This window comes from Coccomyxa subellipsoidea (assembly GCF_000258705.1).
Source record: "Coccomyxa subellipsoidea C-169, whole genome shotgun sequence".
NCBI classification, from domain to species: domain Eukaryota; kingdom Viridiplantae; phylum Chlorophyta; class Trebouxiophyceae; family Coccomyxaceae; genus Coccomyxa; species Coccomyxa subellipsoidea.
Genome location: NW_005178035.1, coordinates 355,920 through 382,792, shown reverse-complemented (window position 1 = coordinate 382,792; position 26,873 = coordinate 355,920). Strand labels below are relative to the sequence as shown.

Below are 26,873 nucleotides of genomic sequence, written 5' to 3'. Positions count from 1 at the left end.
TCCGTACATGTTTATTCTAAGGCCACGAGCCCCTTGACAGCTGCTGCACACGCCGCTAGCTAGCCCCATTAACACCTGTTACTTTAATGCCCTTGATGCCAAGTAACGAATTTGGTGTAAGGTCACTATTTCTTCAGTACACTGTGTTGTAAAGATGACGAGGTATTTGCAATTGTTGCTTTTGCTGCATTCCCAAGAGTTCAGATGCAACTGCTCTTATTGAGCTTGCTGCACAGCTGCGGCAGCCTATTGAACTTGGACTTTGAAGGGGTCAGCACCAGCTACCTGGCCTTTATATAGCTATGTGCATGCATGCATCTAGATCTGTGCAGGTGCAGACACGTGTCAGACTCCCGCCCTGTATGCGTGCTTGCAAGTAAAGTGCACACTGCATGCATGCAGCGGCACAAAACGAGAGTCACCCTTCTTCAACTGGCAGTCACTGACAGTGGCACTGGCAATTGGCTTGCACTGATGTCAAGAGTATACTGAAGATCAGGATAAGAATACCGTGTAGACTGAGAGTAGAAAGGAGAAGCTGCATCTCCCCTGTGCAAGGCCATCCAGGATCCCAAATTATGGGCCAGACGGGCTCTGTCATCACATCATGTGGACGAGCTTAGACACTTCTCCAGAAGGTAATTACACCACACATGCATTTTAGCAAGAAATACAAAACAAGGAATCCGGTGACATGCAGATTATTGGCTGACAGTATTCTGCATGCATAGCCATCATGCAGCCCTTGGACAGCGGACCATCATAGTAACTTCTTTCTGCTGCATAGCCTCTACAAAAGGATAAGTCCTCCCAAGTTGCCATTCCCATACTTTTCATGCATTCAAGGCTGTCTTGCTTTGGCACAGCACAGCACAGATATTGGACCTTCAACATCAAACTCTGAATGCAGACTTGCTGCGGGCTTGAAAATATGTTACAGATGTGTCCAGAGGAACTCATGCAGTGGTCTTCTTCTTGGGGCATGTGGCACAGGTACATGTGGGGCCACATGCGCAGTTCTCACCTGCAATTATGAATGTAGCACCTCTTAGGATTTTTGTCAGACCTCTCTACTCCACGCTGCTCAAGAAGTTCCTTCGAGGCGCAGCAAGAAGCTGGCAGTAGAAATTTACAGACCTATGGCACCTGCTGCTTTCAAATTGTCCAAACCAGCAGTCATGAGGGAATTATAAGGACTACTTGGGCTGGCACTATAATCTGGACTTCACAGAAGAATTCTCCAGTGATGGTGTATGGAGATATGCAAGGGATGGCTGCAGGCCTGACAGCACATGAAGCCATGCAGAGATGCCTCACCGCAGGTGCAACCGCTGGCACAAGAGGCGCAGGTGTCCTCAGGCTTGCCGCAGGTCTTGCAGTGGCAATCAGCTGCACACTGGCAGCTGGCGCCTGTACAGGCATAAAGACAATCTTTTAACAATTTGCACAAGTTGTAGAGTATTTTCCGCAGACGTGATGCTATCCAGCACCTCGCCTTATGTCAAGACGTGCCAAGTGCCCTAGTTGACATGCATTGAGCTAATGACCTCAGTATCCCAAACCCTATTAGCAGCAACACCTTTTCCGAACAACAAACTAATATGCAAGTGACAAGTTGCTTTCTTGGGTCAAGGACAAGCATGGCTAGAGCAGGTAACCCAGGATGGGAACCCTGCCGAGTCAGACAGTGCAGTAGAACCCAGATTGCTCGGCTGAGCGAGAACGTCAACGGACAATGAAGGAGTAAGATGAATGATTGCACGATGCGAAGCCGCCTTAGTTGTTCTCATGATCCCGGGTCAAAGGTGGGAAACTCAGAAGTTGACTCAGCACGAGAGACGTACCGCAGGTGCAGCCGCCGGCACACTTCTCGCAACCCATGACGCTTGTATTCGAGATGTGCTGTTTTTCTGTTTCACAAGAAGTGCTTCGCGATCGGTTTTGGCTCGAACCGAAAGCGTCTAGAAAGATCCCAATTGGCGGACCAAGGTCCAGGACCTTGTGCCGGAAACGGCCTCATGTCCAAGAAAGCACATTGAGGGTTTTCTTGCATGTCACATTAGTTTATAATAATAAGAGTAATCTGTATGAGCGGCGAACTCAGAGCCCAGAGGGCCATGGGGCATGCACAGGTCCGTCTGCAGCCGTAACCCGGGGCCGATATGCACAGGCTTTCCGTTTATCTACCATGGCTAATACAGGCTTGCGCTGCACATGCTGCAGATGCATCGATGCGGCAAGTTAGTGATCAGCTTGAGGGCCTCTGGCTCCATGGAGGGAACCCGTCGCTTGCATGCAAGGGCTAATCAAATCTTCTTGCACTGGCGTTGGGAGAGGGACCCCTCTGATTTAGAAGAATTCGAATTCATTAGCCATGCCATCACAACGGCTATCGTGGAATGATGAATACAGGCTTCACAAAGAACGAACACACACCCTGCACATGCCGCTGGATGACCAGCACATACTATGTTACACAGACACACAGTGTCTGCCCACCGCGGCCGCGGCCACGGGCTTGAGAGCTCTCTCCAGTATGGAACAATGCTCGCTGCAGCCTGCAGCTGGCTCTCGAGGGTGACAAATGACGGCCCATCACCAGAAAGAAACAACCTCTCACACATTCACTCTCGCCTGATATGTTTTGCGCCAGAGTCAGCCTCCTTCTTTCACATCTCTGCCCTCGCCCTGTCCAGATATGATGCTTGAATCCAAATTCCCCTTAACATCAATCGTCCTGGCCATGGCATACTGCTGATAAGGTGATCCTCTCACAGATCTGATCAGGGTGCTATAGAGCGCTCTCTAGGGGTGCTGCACCGGCCCACACAGATACAAAGCTGCCTGGGATACTGTGCGCCGGGCCAGAGAAATTCATGGACACATGCTGACTGGGCGTGCTGACATCAGCGGGGATCCTGCCCGGGTGGCGGCACGACGCCGGGGGCCGGGAAAGCATGCGGCGCGGCCGCGGCCGGCGCCGTCCGCGCAATGCGCACACCCTCGTCCCGGGGGAACAAAGCCTTGACCAGCCCCGGCGTCCGCAGCGGCCGCCGCCCGGTCATGCGCGGATACACATCCTCCAGGAAGTAGTAGCAGTGCCCTGCACCCGGCATGCCAGTCACATCCTGCATCTCTTATTAATATCTGCCCCTCTGACACCGATCTTGGCTTTTTCTGACCTGCTGAGCTCTAAAATCTCATCAGAGCACAAGTCTACTGCAATGTGCACGACATGTGCATGTGCAAGACCATGGCCAGTCTGACTGTGCTCCGCTTCTTTTTATTGCCAGCCACAGACTGCATTGCCTGCAAACGGGGTAATGCCAGAACGTCTGCTCTGATACAGCATACTCTTCCCTGTACACCATGGTATCTCACAGCTGTCCTCTACAGGCCCACAATCTCAAATTCACTGCCAGGTTTTGAGGCTGGGAATGATGAGCTGACCTGCCACGATGCCGAGCAGGTCCACAGCTGCGTTGCTGCGCAGGGTAACAGAGAACGCCAGCAGCACCCAGGGCAGGTAGGGCGCTGTAAAATTGAAGATCCCCAGAAAGCTCAGGTTCACATACGGATGCCGCCTCCCCCACACATACACCTGCGCACCAACCATTGCTCAAGTTGGAGCAAGCAATACTGAGTTCTTCCATCCCATTTTTGTTTGACACTTGCTCCAGGAAAGGGTCATCGTCTATCCTGGCGCGGGGAGAAGTGGCTATAGCGCAGGTCTTTTATTGAGCAGCAGGATGCATGCATTGTGAGAGAACAGGTGCGAGCAGGAGGCATGCACCCTCAGGCAATGTCAGTCAAAGTTGGCTTTTGCAGATGGCATGCATAGTTCCATTGAGGGCACAGAGAGTGTGCTGAGGCTGGATCAGAGCATTGGAGCTCACCATCATGAATGTCAATGACGAGCCCAGAAATTGGATGTTCACAAAGGGAGCAATCACCAGCAGCAAACCGGCACCTGCAAGCAGTTGAATTTTCTTTTTACACATCCCACAGCACCACAGCTCCCAAGATCATTTGAGTGCAGATCTAGCATGCTTGGAATTGCAACCAATGTGTGGGATGCCTGTCAGAAACATGAGAGCGACAGCCCTACACATACCAAATAGGAGCATCCACAAGAAGTCTGCGCTGCGCCCTCGAAATGACTCCTCCTCCAGAGACTTGCTGTACTTTATGAGGAAGAACATGTGGAATACAAAGTCAAGACCTGCGCGAAAGCAGCACACACCCCTGTCAGATGGCACTTCATGGTCTTCAAGCAGAACTTGATGTGCAGTTGGCCAGCATCAATTAATTCCAGCTTACCTAGGCTGCCAAAAAATAGGAAGTTTGTCAGTAGTCGCCAGAGTTCCAATTTCTGGTAGATGAGCCTCGCGTTGAAATATATGTTGAAGGGGGTGATGATCTGCGTCAGGACAGAGCATGATCTATAGCCTCGATCGTGGCACCATCAGCTTTCTTTCTTTCATGATAACCAGCACCTCGCGTTCATTAATAAGGACAGAGATCAAGCGCACCTCGAGGGCACAAGCTGCTGTTACAAGGAAACATGACGTGACGTACAGTCTGGTGACAACAGGAAGCTGCGCAAACCAGTGAGTACTCAGTAACAATACTGCGCCTGAATATTTGAGTATCGTTGATGATGCCATCCTTGCTGACTGCTATCGGCCACCATCCAAAAATACCATCAGCCCAATCTGTGCTACCCAGGTGAAAATAACGCACCTGCTTGTACCAATCTTCCACTGCCTGCAGCAAACAATATTAATGACGTTCATCATTAGAATCAATACATTGAGCCTCACTGGATGTGACGTTTCACATCAAGTCTAAACAGTAGTGGTGTGGACAGAGAACATAGCGGAAATTTGCCGATGCACATCACATACAGGAATTAAACAGATATTCAAATAACATCATGACTTATCAACGTGTGCACGCACCATGTGCCTTCTAGAGCCAAAGGCTTTTGAACCGCCAGAATCGTCTGGGCTGTGTGCAATCTGGAAGCCGTACGTGCTTGCACGCAATCACAATTGTCTCCAGCAATTTACCAGACTGTAATCAACCGATGTACAGTACTTTACTCAATCCACAAATTGCTGAGCCCAGGCAAGGGCAGTTTCCAATGCAAGCTCTGGGATGTTAGTAATATTAGTAACTTTATCTGTAATCCCCCGAACGAGGTTGTAATGGAGGTCGAGCATGTCTCACGTTTATTGAGGCTCTTGCCTAAATCGCCGTTTCTCGTGCCACAGTAACATATGGACTTCATAATTGGCTTTGAATGTCCTCTGTGATTGAGAGAATCAAGCCGATTGGGGTCTTTTTCCTAGCTACCGTATGCGTTCCTCTTGCATATATTTGGCTGGATGGTATCATCAGCATCATGCAATGATTGGCTTTCCATAAATGGGCTGAACGAGCTTGGTCCGTGTGGCCGCGCAATATAGAACCAAAGAGCTTGACGGAGAAATGGCGGCCCAAACACGGGCCCGGGCAGAGAGATATCAACAGACCTAAGTGGCCATTAAATTATGTTCCCTAGTCTGGGCAAAACCGCCACAAATGCAGCAGCAACATGATAGTGTCACATTGCAGCAGCAACATGATAGTGTCACATGAGCAAGAAGACACCTGCAGTATCAATATTGCTCATTCTGGGGGTTTCCTCTGCAGGCTTGTTGAACTTGTACGTCAGCCCAGATTGTATGGTCAGCTGTTGTTTTTGTCAATCTATGTCTCCCGGTACCATACAGACTGTGAACAAGTGATGTTCAATGAGTAATTGACTATCCTTAGAAGCAACCATAAGCATTCTGCATGCGTTCCCCCTGGCTGCGGAGTGGGCTAGGTACTTACTCTCCCCGTGCCGCAATACAAAGGATTCCCATGGCGCCACTCACACGCTCATCACACGTCCATTGCCTCTAAGATGATCTTCAGTAACCCAAGGCATCATTCAGTTTCGTCCGGCCATCCCCTTTCTGCCCCTGAGGCGGCTGCCACTGCGGCGCTGTTGCACTTCCATTTTCCCCAACAGCAATATCTCCCACCGGATTGTCCTCTGCCAGGTCCTCCCCGTCCGAGGGGCGGCCCCCTCGCTGAAGCAGTGCCAGGCTGGCGAGCAGGCCAGTCTGCTGCGTTCCCTCCGCGGCACCCCCGGCCTGTTTCCTGGCAGCCGCGGCCGCTTGCGCGCGCAGTTCGTCCCGGCTAAGCAGCCCCTCAGGCCGCTTGCGCACCTGGCGCAACATCCACCCTCAGTTCTCTGGTGATACGGGATAGGAAACATCGTTTGGCTGTATTTGTGTTGCGTTTAATTCTCGTATTCAGTAGATCCCTGCTAGTCGCCGCTCAAACATTGGCTGGGTGAGCTCCCATTAGACAGAGGTATTTCAGACCAGCTCTTATTATGCCGCTTTTGTGGTAATTCTGGCACAAGGTCCAGCCACACTCAGACATTGAAATACAGCAGGTGCAAAGTGGGCCCATCCCCGAAACAATCAAAACATCCTGAAACTGACTTTGGCAAAGACATCTGCTGCACAGAAGGTCTATAGACGAGGCCACAGCCAGATAGGAGGCATAAATACCTGCAGCCCGAAGCTCCCGGCGCTCGCCGACTCGGCCGCAAGCCGGTGCAGCGTGCTCGCCTCTGCAGCCGGCTGCGCCGGCTCCGGCGCGGTTTCAGTCCCCCCGGCCGGACCCCCCACCGCCGCCACCGAAGTCGCTGGCAGTGGAGCCGGCGCGGGGGGACCGGTGTCGAGTTGGACTCTGCCCGGGGCCTGATCTGGCACGGAGGGGACCTGGGCCTGATCAGGCGCTGCTGCTGGCATGTCATCGCCTTCTTCGACCTCTGGGACGAAGGCACTCTCCTGCGCCTTGGCTGCCTGCAAGCGTTGGCACAGCCAGATTTCAGATTCCTGTCGGATGGAGGTCAATCTATTCATGCAAGCACTGGGAAGCCATTGCATTACGCTGAAGTTACCACTTCAGTGAAATATGCCAGCTATGATTCCTTGCCGGAATACTCAGAGACGCTGCTGCTGCTGCTTGCAAACGCAAAGGCCCGGGCAAATGCAAAACTAGCATTCTGAAGATCTAAACCCAACCCCGTATAGTCCATTTACTCAAAAACTGCTGCCATGCTAGAGTAGAGGAAGTATTCCTGAAGCAGAACTTGCAAAAAAAGCCAGCGCACCAGGCGTTCGCGGCTTTGTCTCTCCTCGGCCTCGCGTCGCTTCTTCTCCACCTCCATTGCCTTGATCCCCTTGGCCTTGGCGGCCTCGGCTGCGCGCGTTCCCTCCCTGTAGTACTCATCGGGATCCGCCAGTTTGAGCAGCCGCTCTGCGTCCGCCACCTGCTTGTCTATCTGCGCCACCTCCCTCCGCAGCGCCCCCACCTGCCAGCGCAGATTGTCATAAATCTCAGAGAACTTCATACAACACCTGTGACAGGAACCCTTTTGTCTATTGGCCAGGCATAGGACTCCAAAAGTGGGCAGCAGGACAATGATACCAGCCTCCAAGGGAAACGTGGCAGATTGGAAAATAGGTGGACCCATTGCTGGGTAGCAGCAGGATCAACAACAGCTTTGTTGGCAACTGCAGCAGATCTGGATCAAGACACGGGCGACCCCATTCCTGCCCTGCCAAGAGGAGCTGGTGCTTTACATGCTCAAAGCATGACCCTTGAGCCCAATAAAGACGGGGGCAGCACAGCAAGTAAGAGGGTGGGAGCAGTAGGGAGGGAACCCCACCTTGTCCTGCTCGATTTGGGTCTCAACATTGCTCATGAAAGCGTCGAGGGCGTCAACGCCGGCTTCTGCGCCATTTTCCTCGCCAGCTTCCGCACTGCCGGCAGCTGCCTCGCTGCTGACAGCTGCCGCTGAAGCTTCTCCCAGCCCCTCCCACGCCGGAGCCGCTGCAGCCTTCCCCTTCAGCTCCTTCGCAATTGCCTCCTCTAGCTTGCGCCTTTCTGCCAACAGCGCTTCCTGCATGCCAGCAAAAAGGGTGCGTCAGTTGTGAACTCTGCATGAGTCTGCGTCAGGCAAGTCAGGCCAAGTGCGGGAATCAGGCTGGCCTGGTCACCCACAGATAGTTGCGCCGTACAAGTGAGACCCTTGAAATACCTCCACACAGACTACTCAGCAGTCCTGACAGCTATACGGGTGCTTCTATGGCAGCTGTACGCATGTCTTCAACAACATGTCAACCCTTGAGAGGACAAGCGCCACCCAGAAAACAAAGTCCTTTGCCCGCGCTGTTCCAACACCAACCAACACGCAAGCAGCATCGTTTGAGAGCCATCGAGAATAGGTCAGCGATTGGCAGACGCCTCATTGATGGATTTTGGACTGCTCAATCAAGGTGCGCTGGGGAACTTGCAGATTCTCCCTCAAAACCAAAAATGAGGAACCAAAAATTTGTGGGGCAGGGCCCACCTTCTTGCCGTAGAGCGAGGCGGCGTCCTGCGCGGCTGGGCCGCCTTTGCCGCGCTTCTGGCGTCGGCCGCCCTCGGTGCGGTCGTAGAACTCGTCCTCGCTGCTGCTTGCCAATAGCGCCTCCTCGTCCTCTGGATCCCTCTTCTTCCTGCAAGCCCCGTCACGGCTGCGTCACCTCCCTGCAGACCCTTGCAGACTTTGCAGACCATGTCCAGAGCGCACCAAAGCCTTGTGCACGGTGATGCAAAGGAGCCTGGACAAGCACTTGCCGCATTCTTGCTCGACTAGGAGCATCAGTGTTTCGGATGCTCAAACAGAAAGGATAAGGACATTGCGCTCTGAATCGCTTGAATAGCAAAGCTGCTCTCTTTCCTCTTGCATGCTTCTTTTCTGAGAGGACCGAGCATGACATTCACCTTGACATCGACCTTTAAAGCTCATTCAACCTGCCTGTCATGTCAACACACAAGAACACCGCACAATCTTCGACGGATTGTTGTCACTTCCCATGCAGCAAGGCATTGCCTGATCCATGACGACCTGGGTATATGTATTGCGGCTTCATAATCTTCTGACCCTTGAGGCCCTGCCAGCAGGAAATGAGGGCGAGACATGTGGGCAACCCACCTCTTCTTTTTCTTCTGGGGTTCCTCTCCGGCGGCTCTCTGCCGGGCGCCGCGCATGGAGTCGGCGATGGACTCGTTGAGGGTGTCTTCAAGTTCCTCCAGTTCTTCGGTCGTGCGGTCGATGTCCTGCTCGTTTCGCACCAGCACGGCTGCCTGCCCCGCTGTCAGCTCTTCCATAGCTGTCTGCTTTGCCTGCATCGAAGCATTAACGTCGTCAAACTGCTATTTAAGACACTCTTGACTTAGTTTGCAGTCCCCTGTTGCTACTGATCACCACTCTTGAGCGAGCAGCAGGCAGATCTCTTGATGCCTGCTGTTCGGCACAGAGCTAGTGCATGCCTCTTCTGAAAAGGTATCTCTTTCTGAAATGGCAAGCTCTGCCAGATTTTCGCTGTTGATCTCCTACCGCAAAAGTCCTTCATGTGCCAATACCATCATGCAGGAACCTTCTAATCAGGCTTAACCTGCGTCTGTCTGTGCTTCTGTAGAGGGAAGCACCGACATGCTCTGGACCCATATAATTTTCTTTGCAGGAGCCAAAGCAACACACAACAAATCGCGAACAAATCAAGCACCCAGATGGTACGCAAACATGTCCCGCCTCTCACTGCTCACGTGTCTGTAGTGCCCCTTTGCCGGGCCAGGCCTGCCCTTTACACATACCTGCTATGCATGCTGTGAAAGGGTGCCCCATCTAGAGGTCATCTGGTTATTGATGGCCACAGCAATATACACAACACTGCATGAGGGTGCGCCGCACCCGGATCTTGTCGAGCTCGCGTTGGAGGTTGGTGCTGCGCGCCTCGCGCTTGCGGATCTTGTCCGCCAGCTTCTGCTGCTTGTCTGTCAGGCTGTGGCTCTGCACGTACGCGCGCCAGTCGACGGCATTGCCTCCGCCCACACCTGCACAGAATGCATTTCTCAGTCATCTTTCTGCAACAGGCATTTAGTCTGCTGCTTGTCTTCCGACAGATTGCTAATGCAGCCAGGAATGTCCATAAAAGCCTTGATTGTGTGTCAGGCACCTTTATATATCACAGGACACTGGGTTCCGTGGGTGCAGCGTGCTGCAACTCAAGCATCAGACCCACGCACTGCATGCAATGTTCTGCCAAAAGGAAAGGAGATGCACTGTTCTGTCATATGCTTTCTCAAAGGGCTCACCATTCTCATCTTCATCGTCCACTGCGTCCTCGCCAAAGCCCCAGGAGACACCGCCCGACCTCGCAGCGTCCATCTGCGCCTTTGCAACTTGCTGCTCCCGGATCTTCCTCGCTTCCTTTGCCTGCGGCAATTCCCCCAGCAGCCACTCAGAAAAGGCACATGCATTAAGGGATTGTAATCATAACCCGTAAATATCCCATGCAACAGCGGCATCCTGGTGCAACCGGAGACCAGCACCGCAGGGCAGCAAGTTAGCATGGCGTGCACTGTATGCATGTGCTGGTGTCAGCTCAATACAGCAATATACAGCAATATACAGCATATGGTGCTGTCCTCACGAGCACAGGCACTGCCTCGATACAATCAATTGCCGCCAGCTTAGTGGGCCAGCATATGTGTGTATTGTACAGCGCCTGCATACCGATCAACTGAAGCGACAGCATTCAGTTGCACCACGGTGCGGCCCTCAAAAGGCTGTTGCTGCTGGTCAGGGCACTGTGGACTAGGAACGTACAAGATTGAGCTGAAGCCGCAGCAACAGCATGTCACCCATGACTGGCTGCTCTCACTGCATCATCAAAACATCCCTTGCAAGCCGCCAATGAGGTGCATGCAAAGAGTCGAGTTGAACACCTCGAGCAGGGCGGCGGTTCTGCGCTGGTCCCTGGTAAGGCCCTCCTCCGGGCGCAGCTCTTCCGGGCCGCCCAGGATGTACATGCGCGTGCTGCGGCCGAATTTGAACATGTCCCCCACCCTGCGCAAGACCAGTGAACCCTTTGAGCTTCCGTATGGACCCTTGTCGTCCCATTGTGTGATCACCCAAGGAACTCACAAGAACTTTTTGTAGCCATGCCACTTGTCCCGGTGCTCGGAAACATCAGGGACTTTGCACGTGCTTGTGCTGCTTGCCTCTTGACAACAAAGCAAGCTCCTCTCCGCATTTTTATACAAAGAGAGTCCTCATGCACAATCAGCCGCCCACGCATTGATCACAAGAGCTGCATGCAAGCACAGCAAACACACAATCCCAGGAAAGTACTGCTGCAGCAATGATTTGAAAAAATCCATGCAAAGCTACTCACCGCAGCGCCATGTGGGCCTTGGGCTTGAGCTGCTTCTTGTTCACAAAGGTGCCGTGCGCGCTGCCGGCATCATAGAGGAATGCGCGGCCGTCGGAGCTCCGGTACTGAAGCACGGCGTGCAGGCGCGAGGCTGAAGGGTGCTCCAGCAAAAAATCGCAGCCGGGGGACCGGCCAAAGGTGAAGAATGCCTTGTCGGCGACGGCGCGCGTCTCGATGATCTGGCCGGCCTTCATTACCTCCAGCGAGTAGTCCAGCCTGGCGCACACACCAGCACACATGTCAGTGCTGATGTCATCAACATAGAGTGTGTATGACAACATGCTTGAGCAGGTTGCAGGCGAGGAGAAGACACCACTTGTCCGTTCCGCTATATGTTAGTATGGTTGAGATGTGCAGACAATCTGTGAATCTCAGAGTTTCCACCCTGACATCCATGAGGGTACACCGCATCCCAAAGACAATACTTGCGCTCATTTGAGCTGCAGGCTAGTGGCTGCAGTGCAGCAGTGCATTGTAATAAATCTTGTCAAGTCAATTCATGACATGGTGTCTGAGCAAAACTGCGCACCCTTGCGGCACGCCGGACCACTGCGGTGGCTCGTAGGTGGGGGCCTCGCGCGGGGGGCCTGCCTCGGAGCCACCGGCGTCCCCTCCTGAGGTCCCCCCTGCCGCCTGATCAGGCGCTGTTTCCTGCGCCTCCCTGGCTGCCCGCTCGCTGTCCCTCGTCGCTGTGTAAACCTGCGCCATGCCACCATTTGGGATGAAGCTGCCACCTTGGCACTCATGCATTCCCTAAAAGCTTGCACCAAAGGAAATATTGCGGCGAGCACTGAGTTGATGAACTCACAGCACTGGCGAGCTTTTGCATTATTGGCACAGCGCTGAGCGGATGATGATCAATTGTGGCAGTGTGGCATGTGTCTTGCAGAATAACACACTCGCTCTTCGGCGCTCCCAGGCAGTATGTGGCATCATGCATGATCATGAACACAATTCATGAGGAGGTTACATCGACAATTGCATTGACGTGATATTGTGTATCGCACCGCAGAGGCTGCTTCTGCAATTGCCTTCTCCCTCTGGCCCGGGGTCACACTTGCTGCAGCATTGCGGGCAGCCGTCAGTGCTGCCATTCGCGCCCTCTCCTCTGCAGACAAGCACAATCATATCAGCATGCAGAAGTCTCACGTTTCACTGTTCTTTAGATATCAACTCTGATGCAGGCAGTCTGGTCAGGGCTTTGTCTACACTGGGACTCTGCCGAAAAGAAAGAGCCACGGTCCAGCGCACCCTCAGAGCTCCTTGGCTTGATGGCCGGGCGGTCGTCAGTAACCTGCCCATTAGAGGGCTCCACTGCGCTGCCATGTGCTGCTCCTCTGCTCTGGAATTTGGGAGGAGGGGCCCTGAAGGGCTGGCCATTGGACTTCAAGGTGCCTTGCTTCCCAGAAGAGGAGGCTGAGGGCGCCTCTGGCATTCGGAACCCGCCATTATTCTCGCTGCTCGCCTTTGCAGCATCGAAGCGCGGTGGAGGGGGTGGCATTGGTTCCCTTGGTGGTGGAGCCATTGGTTTTCTGGGCTCCACCGTGCCATCGGCGCTAGATACCATCGGTATATCTGCTTGCTGTATTTCTGTGGGGTCATCTGTATTGCTGGATTCACTCTTTTCCATGCTGCCTTTCTACAATCTTGAGAAGGTGCACCGATGTGTCGTGTTCCAGATCTTAACGGCACTTGTCGCTCTCGCAACTTACCAAGATCCGTATATCTCAATTGAGCAAAACATATGCCGGAATCCTGCAAGTGGGTGACTGTGCGTCGCATGCTTCAGTCTTACCAACAGTTTCTTAGACTGTGTAGGGTTGAGAGGGTTCACCCCCCAATAGGCGGGCAGTGCGGGCTCTTCCTTACCAAAACAATTCACAAGCCCTCCCAAATGTGCCCTTTTATGCAGAAAAAATGGTGAGAAATGTGTATCTCACCTGCAGGAGTCCGCCAGTGAGAGACAGTTAAGGAAAAATACAGATGCGATCTTGGGTTGTCTTCTTCTCTGGAAACTAAGACATACGATCGGTTGTCTTATTGACGATGAGAACTCCTGATACTGCATTTCGTAGAAGGGGCCAATCAGTAAGCACACACATGCAGAACCAAACATGGAACGTGAAAGTTTCGACCAGTCTTCAAACGCGTCTTCTGCTTGTTCGGGACCCCAGTACCTCCATCGAATCTCTGCAAGGTACTTCTATTACTTGACACTAATTGTACATCGTTGGATAACGATAGTACACGCCCAATGTACGAGCTCCTGGACATCAGCAAGGAGGAGCCAGGCGTCTTGCAGTGTGTTCACGCGAAATATGTCAGAACACGGAGAAATCAGTGTTCCTAAGATATACATTTAGCTATTAATCTCCCTTTATGCGCAGACGCCGTGGAGCAAGATCACCTAGCAGTCTACCCAGATGAAGGCCCTGTCAATTGCCGCACTGTGTGTATGGTGGACTACGATGCAGCTGGAGGCGAGCGTTACTACGCCATTAATGCCAAGTACCTGCTGCGAGGTGGCTCCCTCCCCTCACTGTTGCAAAAAATGGCACAAGAGCGACCTGTGTGAGTACTCCTTGCAGGCCTGTCAACATAGCTCCAATTCTGTGTTGGTCTGTGTCATAGATGTAAAGATCTGAATGTCACTAGATATCTAAGAAGTTCTGTGCATGTCGCGCAGACGCTCTGAAGCAGGATGGGGCAGAGGTCTTCGCTCACCTAGTCTTACACCAGGTGAGCACTGACAACACCTGCATGCACAGTGTTTTTTTATCACCTTCTTGGCATCAGGGCAGACATGCAGACTTGCCTGTCGAACAAGCATCGGGTGGTGCTCCCGTGCCAAAGTATTCCAATGGATCCTAAGGTGCGAGCATGACCCGCTTAACATCAAGCACCTGGCAGGAAGGCAGGATGCAACAACAGGCCTGGCTCGGTACCAAAGGATCTTAGTGTCTTAAGTCAAGCGTGAAAGGTGAGCGCTGTTGAATGCTTGCAGAAGAAGAGGAAGCGTTCCACCGGCAGCCAGCCGACGCCAGAGCCGCTACCGGACGGCCCCGGCCACAAGAGACCGCGCGCAGCGGCGGCCGACAGCAGCCCATCGGCGTTGCCGGCGACGCTTGAGACAGAGGTCGCCTCGAGGCTTGGCGTCCTCACAGAGGGCCGGGAGGGGGTTGGCGGAAGTGTCATGACCGGCGCAACGGCCCTGAAGAAGCAGAAGAAGATAAAGGCCCGGAAGCGCGCGGCGCTGGCCGTTCGGCAGGCCGCAGAGGAGTGCGTTGCGGAGCCGGACAACCAGGCAGCCGCCTCTCACGGCGCGCAGCCTGCAGAGCAGCCGCGCTCGCAGAAAAAGGCTGCCAGGGGCCGCAGTGCGGACAGCAATAGGAGAGAGCAGAAGAAGGGGAAGGGCCGTGTAGAGGTGAAGAAGGCTGATGTGGCGGCATCCGGCAAGCGGAAGGGGCGCCGCTCGCAGGCGGAGGGCGTGGCGGCTGCCGGGCAGCTCCCGCAGGCTGCGGAGGAAGCTGCCGCCGCAGCTTTGACGGCACTGGCGGATGGGGCCGCGCAAGCAGGCGCCGCTGGAGCATCCGAGCCAGAGCAGGTGCTGAGCGCCGGGCAGAGCATGAAATGGCGCAGGAGGGAAAGGAAACATGGCAGCGGCGACGACGCGGCTCAGGAGCACCCCGCCGACGACACGCCAGGTAGTGCGGCCGCGGGAGCAGACGACGGCCTGCCTGCACCCAGTCACGCGCCAGCAATGAATGGCACAGAACCAGCAGGCGGTGCGGAAACGGACTCGCGCAGAAAGCGCCAGAAGCATGGTGGCAGCAGCGAGCCGGCAGAGGCGCATGCGAAGACGGCCCACGGAGTGGAAGCAATGCAGGAAGTGAGCGAGAAACCCGATACAAATGGGGCAGCTGCGGATGATGGGGTGGTTGGTGCTGCACGACTGGCGAGTCCTGCCGGAGAGGAGAGCAGCGACGAGGACTCGATTGCAAAGGCGCTATCTGCTGTAAAGAAGTTTGGGGCAGAGAGCACCTCCGAAGACGAGGGAGACAGCCCCACAGCTGCAGCAGAAAAGGCGCCTGCAGCGCCCGATGTGGCGCGCAAAGCGCCCACACACGAGCCATCATCTTCCTCAGAGGCATCTTCATCAGAGTCTGAGTCCGACTCGGAGGACGAAGCAGAGTCCAATGGCGGCATTGGGAGCCAGCTGCAGCTGGCGCAGCAGCCGCCGTCCAGCAATTCTGCCGACGCCGCAGCAGAGGGGGAGACAGCTGCAACGGTCGCAGAACAGCCGCACAGCAGCGGCAAAGAGTCGTCCGAGGAGGGCAGCTCGTCAGAGGAGGAGTCGTCCGACAATGAGGGTGCTGCGCAGCCAACTGAAGGAGGCATCGCCCCGGGCCTGGTCGCGTATGGGCAGGCAGCTGCAGGCGCAAACGGGCCGGCTGAATCGGAGGGACCCGAGAAGGAAGCTGGCGGGAAGGGGCAGGAAGCTGGAGGGAAATCGAGCGAAGAGAGCAGCAGCGAGGAGGAGTCGGAGGGAGAGTCGGGGGAGGAAAGCGAAGAGGACGAGGGAGATGATGAGATGGAGAGTAATGACGCCTCACCAGAGACTGCCGGAGTCAAGGGGAGCGCTACCATGTTAGTTCCCTCAGCTCACAGGCCTCCACCTTTTGTCATTCAATTGCAAATTGATTCCTTTAGATCTCGTTCAAGTGGAATAGAAAGGAAAACGTCTGAGCGGTTGACAATGCAAAGGCTTGGGCCAGCCCATGTAGGTGTACTGAAATGACCTTGCAGCGCTGCAGATGTCTCCATTGCGTTTGACCTGCCATCGAACTTGGCATGAGTCACTGCAGTCTGGGACCATGTGAAGCGGCCTGCTTCTCAATTATCGGCAGCAGAAGTTTAGCCCACAACTCCAGCCGGCATTGTGCTGCAGAAGTGAAAATTATTGGGGCATGTGTGCAGGGCCGATGGCGAGAGCGAGTTTGACCGGCTGAAGAACGAAGCCACGCAGAAGGTGCTTGACACCCTTGCAGACATGCCAGATGCCATCTCCATGCTTTTGGCTGCCAAGTCAGCCAGGGTGAGCCATCTTCAATTTCCTGCTGTGCCCATGCAAGGGTCTAAAAGGGGTTTGTCACGCGCTCTGCCTGAGACATGCCTTTCTGCTGCACCTTGTGCCTTGAGCAGCCGGGGCGTTCATGTGATTGATCAGCAGAATTTCCTAGCCAGCGGCGACTCGCATGCTCAAGGATGGACTGCTGAATGGCAGCCATCCAAGCTCAAAGCCATGGGATCAATCATTCCATCATGTTGGATGACCCTGTGGAGCTACAGAGCTGGCCTGAATACTTCCCATGCACCAGGATCACAGACAATGTTGAAAAGAACATTGTGCTGAGCATTTGCGGTGCACTGCAGAAGAAGGCGCGGGAGAGCAAAGGCGGGAACGAGGCCGGCACGCAGGAGGCGCCGACAACGCCGGTGCCATCAGACGCTCGGCTAGCGTCCATGGCCGAGGCGCTGCAGCGCCAGAAGGATTCACAGCAGCAGGCTGACAAGGTGCTTACCCTGATTTACCATGTTTCCCTCTGGTCCGGGCCTTACATGTCTGTTTGCTGGCTAAGCAAACCACGAGAGAAGGAAAAATAACCTGTACTGGAAGAACATGAAAATTAGGGGGGAGTGAGCCTTGGATTGGTCGCTCACAGCCCATTGGAGACAGGATGCAGGCCCTGCGGCAATTTGCAGCTTGCCTTTTCAGAGGAAGTGGGAGCAAGCAAGCACAATCAGTGGAAAAATGCGCTGGGAGCTGCATTATAAAAGTTGCACATCTGCGCAGGCGGGCGCTAGTTCTGCCTCCGGCCCGAAGGGGCATCCAGAGCTTCTGCCGCTGGCCGAGTACAAGACAGAGTCTGATCTTCGCAAGGCACTTCGAGCAGCGCTCATCCCCATGGTGAACTCGCAGCAGGGCACCAGCCACAAGTCTGCCACGCAGGTCCTGTTTCCACAGCAGTTGCCTAGATTCCCTTGGTTTTCTCTAGTGGCAATTTGCAAGGAAAGGTCTCCTCATGTCTCACATTTCCAATCTGCATGTGAAAGTGTGCCCTATACTGTGGAGGTATGCTGTAGAACGCCTTGAGTAATTTTCTGCTGGCTCAATTCCTGAGATTACAAAGCCTCATTGATCCTTCTGTATCTGCTTGGAACCAGTGTCCTTTCCTGTGGTAGTAGCCACATCTGGATTTGGGGTGAGTGCAACCTTGGGCTTTCGGACACTTGGATGTTGAATTGACGAAGTTCTTCAGGAGTGTTTCAGCGGTGGCTTTTGTGGGGTGTGTGGTGAACTGGGGCATCGAGACGCAGCTTAAAGAGTATCAGTGATGCTCACTGCCTGTCTTTGGTGGCTGCAGGTGCTGGCGCAGGGCACACAGCCAACCTGGTGGCCGCTGGACAAGTGGGGCAAGAAAATTCTGGACCGCAGATGGAAGGCCTTGGAGGCTGTGTACCACGCGTTGCAGGAGCAGAGGCGGCTGCTCGCTGGCACCAGCACAGCCTGAACCTCAAAGGTGGAATGGCAAAGGGTGACTCTAGTGATTGTCATGGGCACGCCGTTTGAGGCTGTGTGAGTCTCCCTGAAGAGAAGCTGTGACCCGCTGATTTGTCAGGTTCATGCCATAGGAATGCATGCTCTATGAGTGGCGAGATGTGTCTGGGCGTCTATTAGCTTCCTCACTTGCAATTGCTCAGTTTGTACATCTGGGAGCCTCAAAGGTGAACATGTGAGGATCATGTTGGAGACACGGCAGTCAGTGAAATCAAGTGTCTTCCACTGCCTACGCTTCTGAGCTGCCATCTTGTCCCAAGTGCAGTCAATAAAATCATGTGTCTTCCACTGCCTACGCTTCTGAGCTGCCATCTTGTCCCAAATGAAGTTGCTGCTGGCAGTCTGCTAGGTCCGATCATCCTCCAGTCGTTTTGATTGCGTACATCGAAATGTGCGACTGCCAACAGCGGATCATGAGGAAGAAACTTGAAGGCTTGTATCTCGACCATCAGTGATGCTCCCATCCATCGCACAGTTTGTGTTGACTGGCAAATGAGATCGATCACAGCGGCCGTGTAATCATTGCCATTATTTCTCACGTCACATTTATGGCATTCAGCACTGTAATGCCGGCAGCTACCAACATTGAATGTCGTTCGGGTGATCAACCAGAAGTTGATGCTGCACAATGACGGTACTGATCCACCACAGGAATGTACACATCTCTCTCACCGATATTCAGATGATCAGAGCAGCGAATTAAGCACGATCGGCCGTTGAAAAAACGGCATTCCATAGGATATCTGAGGAGCTTCTTGGGGCGCGGCAGCTGCAGTTGGCTCAGATCTGGGCAGGCCACAACCATAGCTTCATGCTCTGAGCTGAAGCCGGAAGCTGGGCGGCTTTCATGCCGTCCTTCGCAAAGCATGCAGTGTGGCCTGGTCATTCACCTGTGATGTCAAAGGAAACGTAGCAAGGATCGGGAAGGCGAGCATCTGGGGCGCACACGGCTGCTTGGCCTGTGGTCTTGCTTCAGGGCAGGATTAAGTCTGGACTTTTGTAGCCTGTGGATGGCTTCCGTGCAGACATGGATCCTCAGCAAATCTAAAAACAGACGCGGAGGTCATTCAAAAAGGAACAGCGGCAGACAGATCGCGCTCGACGGCTCTCGCACCCGCTTCTCGAAAGAGGTGCAGGGGAAGTTGCGCAACACCATGCGAAAACCCAAGAATGGCAGCGCGGAAGGCAAGGATCGATTGAGGGCACTGGCAGCGGCTGCAGCAAGAGCGGCGGGTGCCAATTTGACCACTTACTTTGCGGACGACGATCAGCGGCCAGTCAATCCAGATGGTGGGTGCTCTGTGCGCCACATTGACTACGTTGGCTGGAATGCACGGACGTAACATGTGATTGCTTGCAATATATCACCACATACTGATATAAACATGGCATTCCTTACGGCGTGACTGGAAATAGATGGAAACGGTATGAAGGAGGTGAAGCAACCGGAATCCGCTCCCAGCGTGGATTTGAGTTATGCAGTCAGGGCTCTTCCGTGTCAAATGCACGGCCGCCTTTGCGGTTGCATGAGAACGAAAGGCCTAATTGTGTGGTGTCACACCAGACCTGTGTGGCCAGTCAGAGGATGAGGAAGTAAGAAACTTTGTTGGGAAGGAGGCTATATTGGTAGCTTCCTCATGGAGTGAACTTGGGCAGGGCTGCCCCCAGCCGCTTCGTTCAGTGGTACAGATGATATGGAAGGAAGCAATTTCTTATTTGAGGATGTTCAGTGCGGCTCCAGCCTTCCATTCTCCCTTAAAAAGCACTTTCAGGGAACAACCTTGTTCCGATCTTTGGTGGAAGCCTTGGAGCGCCACATGCTGCGTTGATTCAGCTCATCTATGGCTTCAGAAAAAAAAATTCACTGGTATATCCAGGGCCTCTCACTCTGTGGCAGACATTCCAGTGATGGCGCCTTCTGCCCCCAAGTAGCATGGGCGCCCAACTCTGCATTTATCCAGGGTTAATGGGTAGATGTGTTTACGAAAGGCAGCAGCTATTGGCACATCCGTGCCAATACAAGCCGCTGTTGGTTCTCAGTGCCTCACAGCAACTGCACACGCCGACAAAAAGGCCCACTGGCTGAAATTTGCTCTGCTTGTGCAGGACCGGCAGCCACGACGCCCCCAATCAAGTTGGTGTCAGCTACCGTGGGCATGTCTGGGACGGGGTCACCTGCAGCACAATTCACAGCAGGGAGCAGTGCTTCAGCGTTTGCGCCGGCCTCTGCTAGCCTGGATGCTGCAGCGCTGGGAGGGGGTTCACCAGCGGGACCGCTCAGATTTGGCCAACCAGAGGGGGTGTGTAAACCTGCTCAGCAATGCCCTGTTTGGATTCACAGCGAAATTAATGCCCACACCGCGTTGACCAGACGCAGAAGTCCTTGTGCGTACCATTCAATCACAGATTTCCTGGGAGGAGAGTGTGCATGTGCAAAGAGCACTCAGACGCACGATCTGTCTCCATGGAGGATTCTGGATTCTCTTTTGGTTTGATACAGTGGTGGTCAGCTAGGTCAGCACCTCTGGAACGTGGGAACCAGATGCTCCTGAGAATTGACATGACAGGAGAGGCAGGGTTGCAAGGATGAGCCTGGCTCAACCCAAGGGGCTACTGCTTTAGCGGAATGGGTGTACTGTTTCAATGCATTGCATTTCAATCTTTCTCTCACCACCTGGGGGCCTTTTCCTCCTTTCTGGAGGGTGTGTGTCACGAATACCTGAGCGTTGGTTGTATCCGGCAGGCGGAGCTGCAGGCGAAGCACGCCGCGCGCGCCGCGCGGCTGGTGACGTCGGGCGACGGTTTTTTGACGCACATGGAGACCAGCCGCAGCACCTCGGGGGAGCTACCCCCCCAGCTGGGTCCCCCCGCGCCCCCTGGCCAGCCAAATCTGGAGTTCCTCCCTGTGCTGCCGCCCATGCATGTGCACTCCCACCCCGTCACGACCGGCCAGGGACCCCCGGTGAGAGCTGCACACGTGCGGGCATTGCCTTCCAGTATTTCTTGGTCCTTTGAAAATCTGCCGTTTGATGAAAATCTTGGATGTGCACCCTGAGTCTGTATGCAGCTTGATGGACCCACTGGATAGAGTTTTAAGGCAAAAAGACTGCTATGTAGAGCATATTGTGTCTGGTGTGCTGCACGACAAGACTTGGTGACCTCACATCTCAAGACAATTGAAGAAATGGCAATGGCCGTTGTGAAACCAGCTGAATAGCCATCACAGTCACGAACACATGATCAATAATGCGCCATCACTTGCAAGGCCGCCGGGACATGGTATGATTGTGGCGTGTGCCGGGTGTAACAGCAGGCTCCAGCGCCCGCGGCGTACGTGCGGCCAAACAGGGATTCGGCGCAGGCAGTAGTGCCCAAGATTGTGCTATCGCGCGCATCAAGCGCGGGCGCAGCTGCCGGGCAGCTGCCGGAGCTGGACCGCGCCCGGTCGGGCAGCGGCGGGCTGCCCGGCTCCATCGGCGTCCCGCCCCTCCACCCGCAGCAGCGCAACTGCCCTATCCCGCAGGTGCTGTCCTGCATAAACCCTCAACTCACACCCTTTGGGCTTTAAACATGATCTTCGGACTGACCAGCATTCAATCGGGCCCTTGTCATCTTTCCACTCCTCTAGAGAAACGTAGGCTCTGGAATTTGTGGGGGGATCTGAGTGATGAGGAGTGCACTGCACCGGCCATTCCATCAGGAAGGTTGGTCGGATTTGAGGGTATGCTAATCTCTGTGCCGTGGTTGGCGACAGGTCACGATCAGCCTCAAGCGCGACCTGAGCCCGGCAGCCGCACCTGGCGACGAGGAGGCCTGGGCCCTAGGTGACGGGGCGTCCATGGCCGGCAGCCGCGGCCGCGGCACCGGCCTGCCTCCTATCGGCGCCAAGGTGACCGCCCCAATATAACAAGTTCTCGTGCGGTCACGTATGATAGGACTCCCTCCTCACGCAAGCCAACCTTTTTACTTTGAAATTTTGTCATAAGACAGCTCTGATAGCGCACCATATTGTGATTATGTAGCTTGCATACCATGAGATACCATGGCCCCGGCTGGCGGGGGGCGGTACAAATACTGAGCACCATGCCCACCGTTGATTGGGTCTTGCTTGGATCTGGCGAGTCCAACAAGGGTAGGATTGTGGCAGCCTTTGACTGCAGCTTGTCTGCAGGACGCAACTTGCCTCTTGGCAGAAAAGCGTTGAATAATAATAATAATAATAATAATAATAATAATAATAATAATAATAATAATAATAATAATAATAATAATAATAATAATAATATCATGAGAGCACATCATCAATGATTTGGGTAAGTACGTTGCAGCTGGACTGCTCCAGACTTCTTCGTGACCAGTGGCTTTCTGCGTGTCAGGTGACGGGTCGCCGCGGCAAGAGGGGCGGAGGACCTTCACCAGACCGGGGGTCACCGCACCAGCGGTGGTCAGCGCTTTCGCGAGCCGCCAGCGACGGTAGCTTCCCCGCAGCTACCGGCCAGCCGCAATTTCCACCGCAGCCGCCGCATTTGCCAACCGTCGCCATCGGGGAGCAGGCCCCGTCTGCAATGCCGAAGATCCCCCTGGAGCAGAACAACGCGGTGCAGCAGCCACAGCCGCAGGATGAGGTAATTGATATCCCTGGACCGTGCACTCAAGCTGTGCCCTGCGTCACGTAGCAAGCCATTTATTAGGGTGCGGAAGCAGGCCTGATATAGCTCTGGAAAGACAGACATTTTCTAAAAACTTGTGAGCACAGGACCTAAAAGCGGAGGGCCGGGAGTCATGTAGTGTTTGACACAGATGGGGTTTGTCACATACTTTGGGGTGAATAATTATGGCATTTTCTGTACCAGGTGATGCTGGAGAGCGAGGCGGCCGGGGGCGATGTGCCGATGGAGCAGGGAACCAGCGGGCAGGAGGATGGCCCTGTCGGGCAGCCCGCAGTGGTCAGCATCGCTGAGAGCGGCCGCGCGCCGAGCTTCAGCCCTTTCTCGGTTGCGCCGCCGGTGGGCGAATCCAGCAGTGACAGCAGTGACACTGAGAGCGATCAGAGCCGAGACAAGCAGGTGCGCATGCCACCCTTCATTTTCTGCATTTTTCATACTACTGCACTTTCCCCTTCAGGCCTGATTGCAACTTGAATCAGCCCTGCTAAGTGGTTGGAATAGTAGTAGTTGGAAGTAAGTTGGAATATTCACCTTCCTCGGGAGGCTGGATGCAAGTGGCTGCACTGTCTGCAGACCAATATATGGGAAACTAGCTACACTGCTTTAGGTCTGTTGCAGCGGCTTCCTGAAGTATAGGATGTGATAGGGACTGCTGTTATCCACATAAACTGTGCGATGGTCTGAGGTCTATGTGTTTGGAAACAGGCAAGGGAGGGGGAGACGCAGGGAGACAAGCGTCCCGGCAGCCCGGGTGCCGACGCGGGTGAGGGGCGGGCGGTGAAGAAGATGCGCGGGCAGGACGGACTGCCCAGAGCTGCGCGGGCGGCCTCTCTGGGCACGGTGATCGCCGCGGTGGAGGAACGCGCGACCAGACAGGGCAGCGGCGCGATGGACGCGGCCATCGGCAGCGCGCCAACCACCGTCGAGGACTGCCTGCAGAGCAGCAGCTTTGGCAACGTGCGCAAGGTGCGTGTCAGACTATGCACCTTCTGGAGAGAAACCTTCTTATTAGTTCATGTGCACTGCTGGAAGCTTCAGGAGTATTTGCATGCTCTTGCTGGTTTCCCGGCAACTGGACTTGTATCAGCCCTCACACCTGTGTCAAGAAGACCATTTTAAGAAATTGGTGCCTAATTCGGGCTGTGTGTTGTCTCTCTGATGTCTTGGTGCCTGGACTTAGATTGAGGTGGAGTACCTCCAAGTTCTGGGATCAAGGATGTGGAGACATGTCAGCCTCCTCAATCAATGTCCAGGTCTCAAGTGTCTTAAAGCTGCAGGAGGCAGAGACTTCCATGGTATATCAGGGTGATGTGCAAGGCATGGCTGATGTCATGTCTGTGTGGCTGCAGTCCAAGAGGTCGGCCAAGCCGCCGAGGGAGGAGGGCGCCCCCCTGAGAGTGTGGGGGTCCGTTGGTGGGCCCCTCGCTCCCAGCAGCGCTGAGGGGCAGGAGGCCATGGCTGGCATTGGATCCCTGTCGCTAGAGGTGAGCCTGTAAGCTGGTTTTGCTCGTGACACAGATTTTCAGACTCACTCTTTATCATGGTCCTGTTCAGATGTTCTGCTTCCCAGATTCAGCAATTGTGTCCCATGCGATCTTCCTAATATCTGTTGTCTCTCTCAAGGACAAAATAAAGCTATGCCTGAGAGCTAGGCAAGGGGCAATACTGCAAGAGCCTGTGCTAATTTAATGACTCACAGGGAGCCAAAATGCAGGAACAGAACAGCCGCCGCGTCCGCGCGGCGCTTCCGCCGGTGTCGGCTGCGGCTGCGGCGCCTGCTGCGGGTCGCTCTGGGCTTGCGCTCAGCAGCTCGGAGTCTGCCGCTGCTATTTCCCTGCTGGCGCTCGCGCCGCAGACCCCTCCCAGTGTGTCATCTCCCTCCGCGGCCCCCGTACACCATGACAGTGGGGAGCTGGAGGAAGCTGCCGGAGCCGCCGCGGCAGCGGCCGGCGCGCCGGATCCAGCTGCCATCGCCGCACCTGCCGAGCAGCGTGCGCCCATGCAGATCAGCGGTGCGCATGCCATGTTTGCTTGTGGAGTGGTACGCAGAGAAGCAGCCATGTGAGGAGCATCTCTATCAGCTTCTCATCTGACACCCACTCTGCAGACAATGGGATTGAATGAGGAGCTGTTTGAGGAGCGTCTCACATGGCAGTTCCTACACGTGATCGAATTATCCATAGTCGTGGCTGGCATCTTCTTGCGATGCTAGTCTCTTGTGTGATTAGTGCTGCCACATCTTGCGCTAAGGCGGATCTGATTAGCAATGTTGTGACAATATGTACATGGTGCCCTATCCAGGCAACGTGGCGGCTGCGGAGGGAACATCGCAGCGTGCTGGCAAGGAGACCAATGGCGGCGCGGACCACGCGCAGACGTGGGCAGGCGGCTCGGGGGGTTCCCTCCCGGGGGGCTCGGCCGGCGGCAATGGCGCGGCCGGAGGCAGCGCCAACGGCATCGACCGGGCGGGCAGCGCCGGGCTGCCCATTACGCCGCTGCGGCTAGACTCTGGGCTGCAGGTGGGTGCACCCTTCCCCCTTAGGGCGGGCACTTTTTCCAAGAAATCTTGGAATCAGCACAGGGATAGAAAGTAGAAAGACAACAACGGTGGTAGGAGTCTGCGCTGTAGGTGGGTGCAGCTGCCCGGCATCAGAACAGGCCCTGCAGTGGCAATACAATCGATGCATTGTACTGTGAAAGTTATTGTCATTAGTGTTACACGCTCTTCCTGCCACTTCCTGCCAACAGGCAAGGGACGTCCTGCAGACAGCTGTGAATCTGCGAAAATTTGATAAACTTCTACAATGAGGCTGCGGGAAGGCTCTACAGGAGCCCGTTCAATGACCATGGTGTTGATTGATTCTTAGAGTGACCGCTCCAGCAATTTCGTATTGTGGTGTGGACGATGTCTGCGTGGTCTGTGCTGCAATTGTGGTGGCATGCATGGAAGTGCCTTGCTGGGACCGCCCCGGACGCATAGTGAGAATAACGAGGATCAATGTAGAACGAAGGCCAGGCTCGAAGCATGAGAGGATGTGTTGAGAGCGTGGGCATTGGTGTGCGCAGGACCCAAACGGGACCACCAACGACATGGCGATGGGCCTGTGGAGTGGCAAGCTGAAGCACCGCATGGCCACGCAGGGCGGCTACTCCACCGTTGACCTCCTCAACCTTACAGCCCTCATCCCCGACAGGTGCTTGCTCCCCTCATCCACATTTTTCGGCAACACAGATAATTACCCATGTTTGAAAGTGGTGAACATCGGTCACATCTCAGCGGTGTCCTAGCCAGCAGGGCCAGGCCCCCCCAGCCTGCTTTCTCAAAAGGCCAAGCGAGTATGTCAACATGGACTCCTGCTGCTGCTAGCACCGGCATGCCAGTGTTTCTTTTGAGCATGCTTCTATCTGCATTTGTGCATCAGACCTGTTCCTGTCAGACTGGTCTGCATGAAGGCATGTGGTAATGCATCAGTTGAGGATATGACACTTTACTAGCGGCAGCTTCTGAGTCGAGCAATTGCGGCTGGGGCGCAGGTACCTTGAGCAGCTGCCGCCAACGCTGTTTGTCACGGAGCTAGTGGCGCGCGGCGCGGTGCAGATGAGTAAGCATTACATCGTGCAGTGCCGCCTCGGCTTCCTCACTGACCGCCAGCTCACCAAGCTGCAGGTGCGCGCATGCTGCCTGCTTCTCAGTTGCACACCAGCGTCACAGGGAGTGAATATGCACCCCTGACATTGTCAGTAACAACAATGGTGCTGCGTGCAGCCGCATACATGTTTGTAGCTTGCGATGCAGTGGAGTTGGCTACACGACTGTTGAATTCTGTGCTCTGATGCCTGCTCTGCAGCAGACTGTTGACCCCTTTGTCTGATGGACAGGCATCACAGCTCAATTCCTTTACTGACCCTGCAGAAGGTTCTCAACATATGTCTTTGTGACGTATTGTGTGCTTTACACATCAACGAAAATCGTCTTCTTTGGCTAAGGCGTGATGTGCACTGGAATTGCAGCTGCTGGCGAACAGCAAGCTGGTGGCGGTGTGTCAGCTGCAGCACTGCAAGCTCACCCTGGTGCCCTACATTGAGGCGCGCTCGGGGCAGCTGCGCATTATGGGCTTCCTCATAGCCGATGACCTCGGCACATGACGTCATCAGTGCCGCTGATGTCACCTCCCTGTGCCTGATCTGGCAGTGGCCATGATTCCATGGGAACGA

General features: G+C 54.6%; 7 protein-coding genes across 7 annotated transcripts; 3 read left to right on the top strand and 4 right to left on the bottom strand.

The window, feature by feature from the left end:
• Positions 1-629: 629 nt before the first annotated feature.
• On the bottom strand, positions 630-1,934 carry COCSUDRAFT_33219 (hypothetical protein). The gene is made up of 3 exons (XM_005647502.1): positions 1,845-1,934; positions 1,318-1,410; positions 630-1,024 (listed from the first exon to the last, which is right to left on the bottom strand). Exon 3 carries the CDS (start codon positions 826-828, stop codon positions 661-663), a length of 168 nt encoding a protein of 55 aa, XP_005647559.1. The 5' UTR covers positions 829-1,024; positions 1,318-1,410; positions 1,845-1,934; the 3' UTR covers positions 630-660.
• A 972-nt stretch (positions 1,935-2,906) lies between these two features.
• On the bottom strand, positions 2,907-5,103 carry COCSUDRAFT_29055 (DER1-domain-containing protein; the record flags this gene model as incomplete). Its single annotated transcript, XM_005647501.1, has 8 exons — positions 4,962-5,103; positions 4,744-4,767; positions 4,533-4,598; positions 4,321-4,420; positions 4,115-4,222; positions 3,897-3,970; positions 3,451-3,601; positions 2,907-3,103 (listed from the first exon to the last, which is right to left on the bottom strand). The coding sequence occupies exons 1-8, from the start codon at positions 4,962-4,964 to the stop codon at positions 2,907-2,909; spliced, it is 723 nt and encodes a 240-aa protein (XP_005647558.1). The 5' UTR covers positions 4,965-5,103.
• Positions 5,104-10,956: 5,853 nt separating this feature from the next.
• COCSUDRAFT_9735 (SMAD/FHA domain-containing protein) lies at positions 10,957-11,515 on the bottom strand (the record flags this gene model as incomplete). Its single annotated transcript, XM_005647500.1, has 2 exons — positions 10,957-11,005; positions 11,334-11,515. Coding segments are annotated over 2 exons (231 nt in total), but the record flags the coding sequence as incomplete, so codon positions are not given.
• A 2,312-nt stretch (positions 11,516-13,827) lies between these two features.
• COCSUDRAFT_41999 (hypothetical protein) lies at positions 13,828-17,944 on the top strand (the record flags this gene model as incomplete). The annotated part of the gene is made up of 7 exons (XM_005647499.1): positions 13,828-13,894; positions 14,059-14,111; positions 14,377-16,019; positions 16,350-16,467; positions 16,806-16,946; positions 17,227-17,382; positions 17,798-17,944. The coding sequence occupies 7 exons, from the start codon at positions 13,828-13,830 to the stop codon at positions 17,942-17,944; spliced, it is 2,325 nt and encodes a 774-aa protein (XP_005647556.1).
• Positions 17,945-19,017: 1,073 nt separating this feature from the next.
• On the top strand, positions 19,018-21,842 carry COCSUDRAFT_33218 (hypothetical protein; the record flags this gene model as incomplete). The annotated part of the gene is made up of 5 exons (XM_005647498.1): positions 19,018-19,281; positions 20,098-20,291; positions 20,735-20,953; positions 21,302-21,514; positions 21,746-21,842. Coding segments are annotated over exons 1-5 (832 nt in total), but the record flags the coding sequence as incomplete, so codon positions are not given.
• Positions 21,843-22,005: 163 nt separating this feature from the next.
• COCSUDRAFT_63397 (hypothetical protein) lies at positions 22,006-22,290 on the bottom strand (the record flags this gene model as incomplete). Its single annotated transcript, XM_005647497.1, has 2 exons — positions 22,006-22,065; positions 22,171-22,290. The coding sequence occupies 2 exons, from the start codon at positions 22,288-22,290 to the stop codon at positions 22,006-22,008; spliced, it is 180 nt and encodes a 59-aa protein (XP_005647554.1).
• A 266-nt stretch (positions 22,291-22,556) lies between these two features.
• COCSUDRAFT_63396 (hypothetical protein) lies at positions 22,557-26,804 on the top strand (the record flags this gene model as incomplete). The annotated part of the gene is made up of 9 exons (XM_005647496.1): positions 22,557-22,616; positions 22,845-23,057; positions 23,364-23,624; positions 24,008-24,142; positions 24,358-24,670; positions 24,960-25,177; positions 25,725-25,852; positions 26,193-26,325; positions 26,670-26,804. The coding sequence occupies 9 exons, from the start codon at positions 22,557-22,559 to the stop codon at positions 26,802-26,804; spliced, it is 1,596 nt and encodes a 531-aa protein (XP_005647553.1).
• Positions 26,805-26,873: the final 69 nt, after the last annotated feature.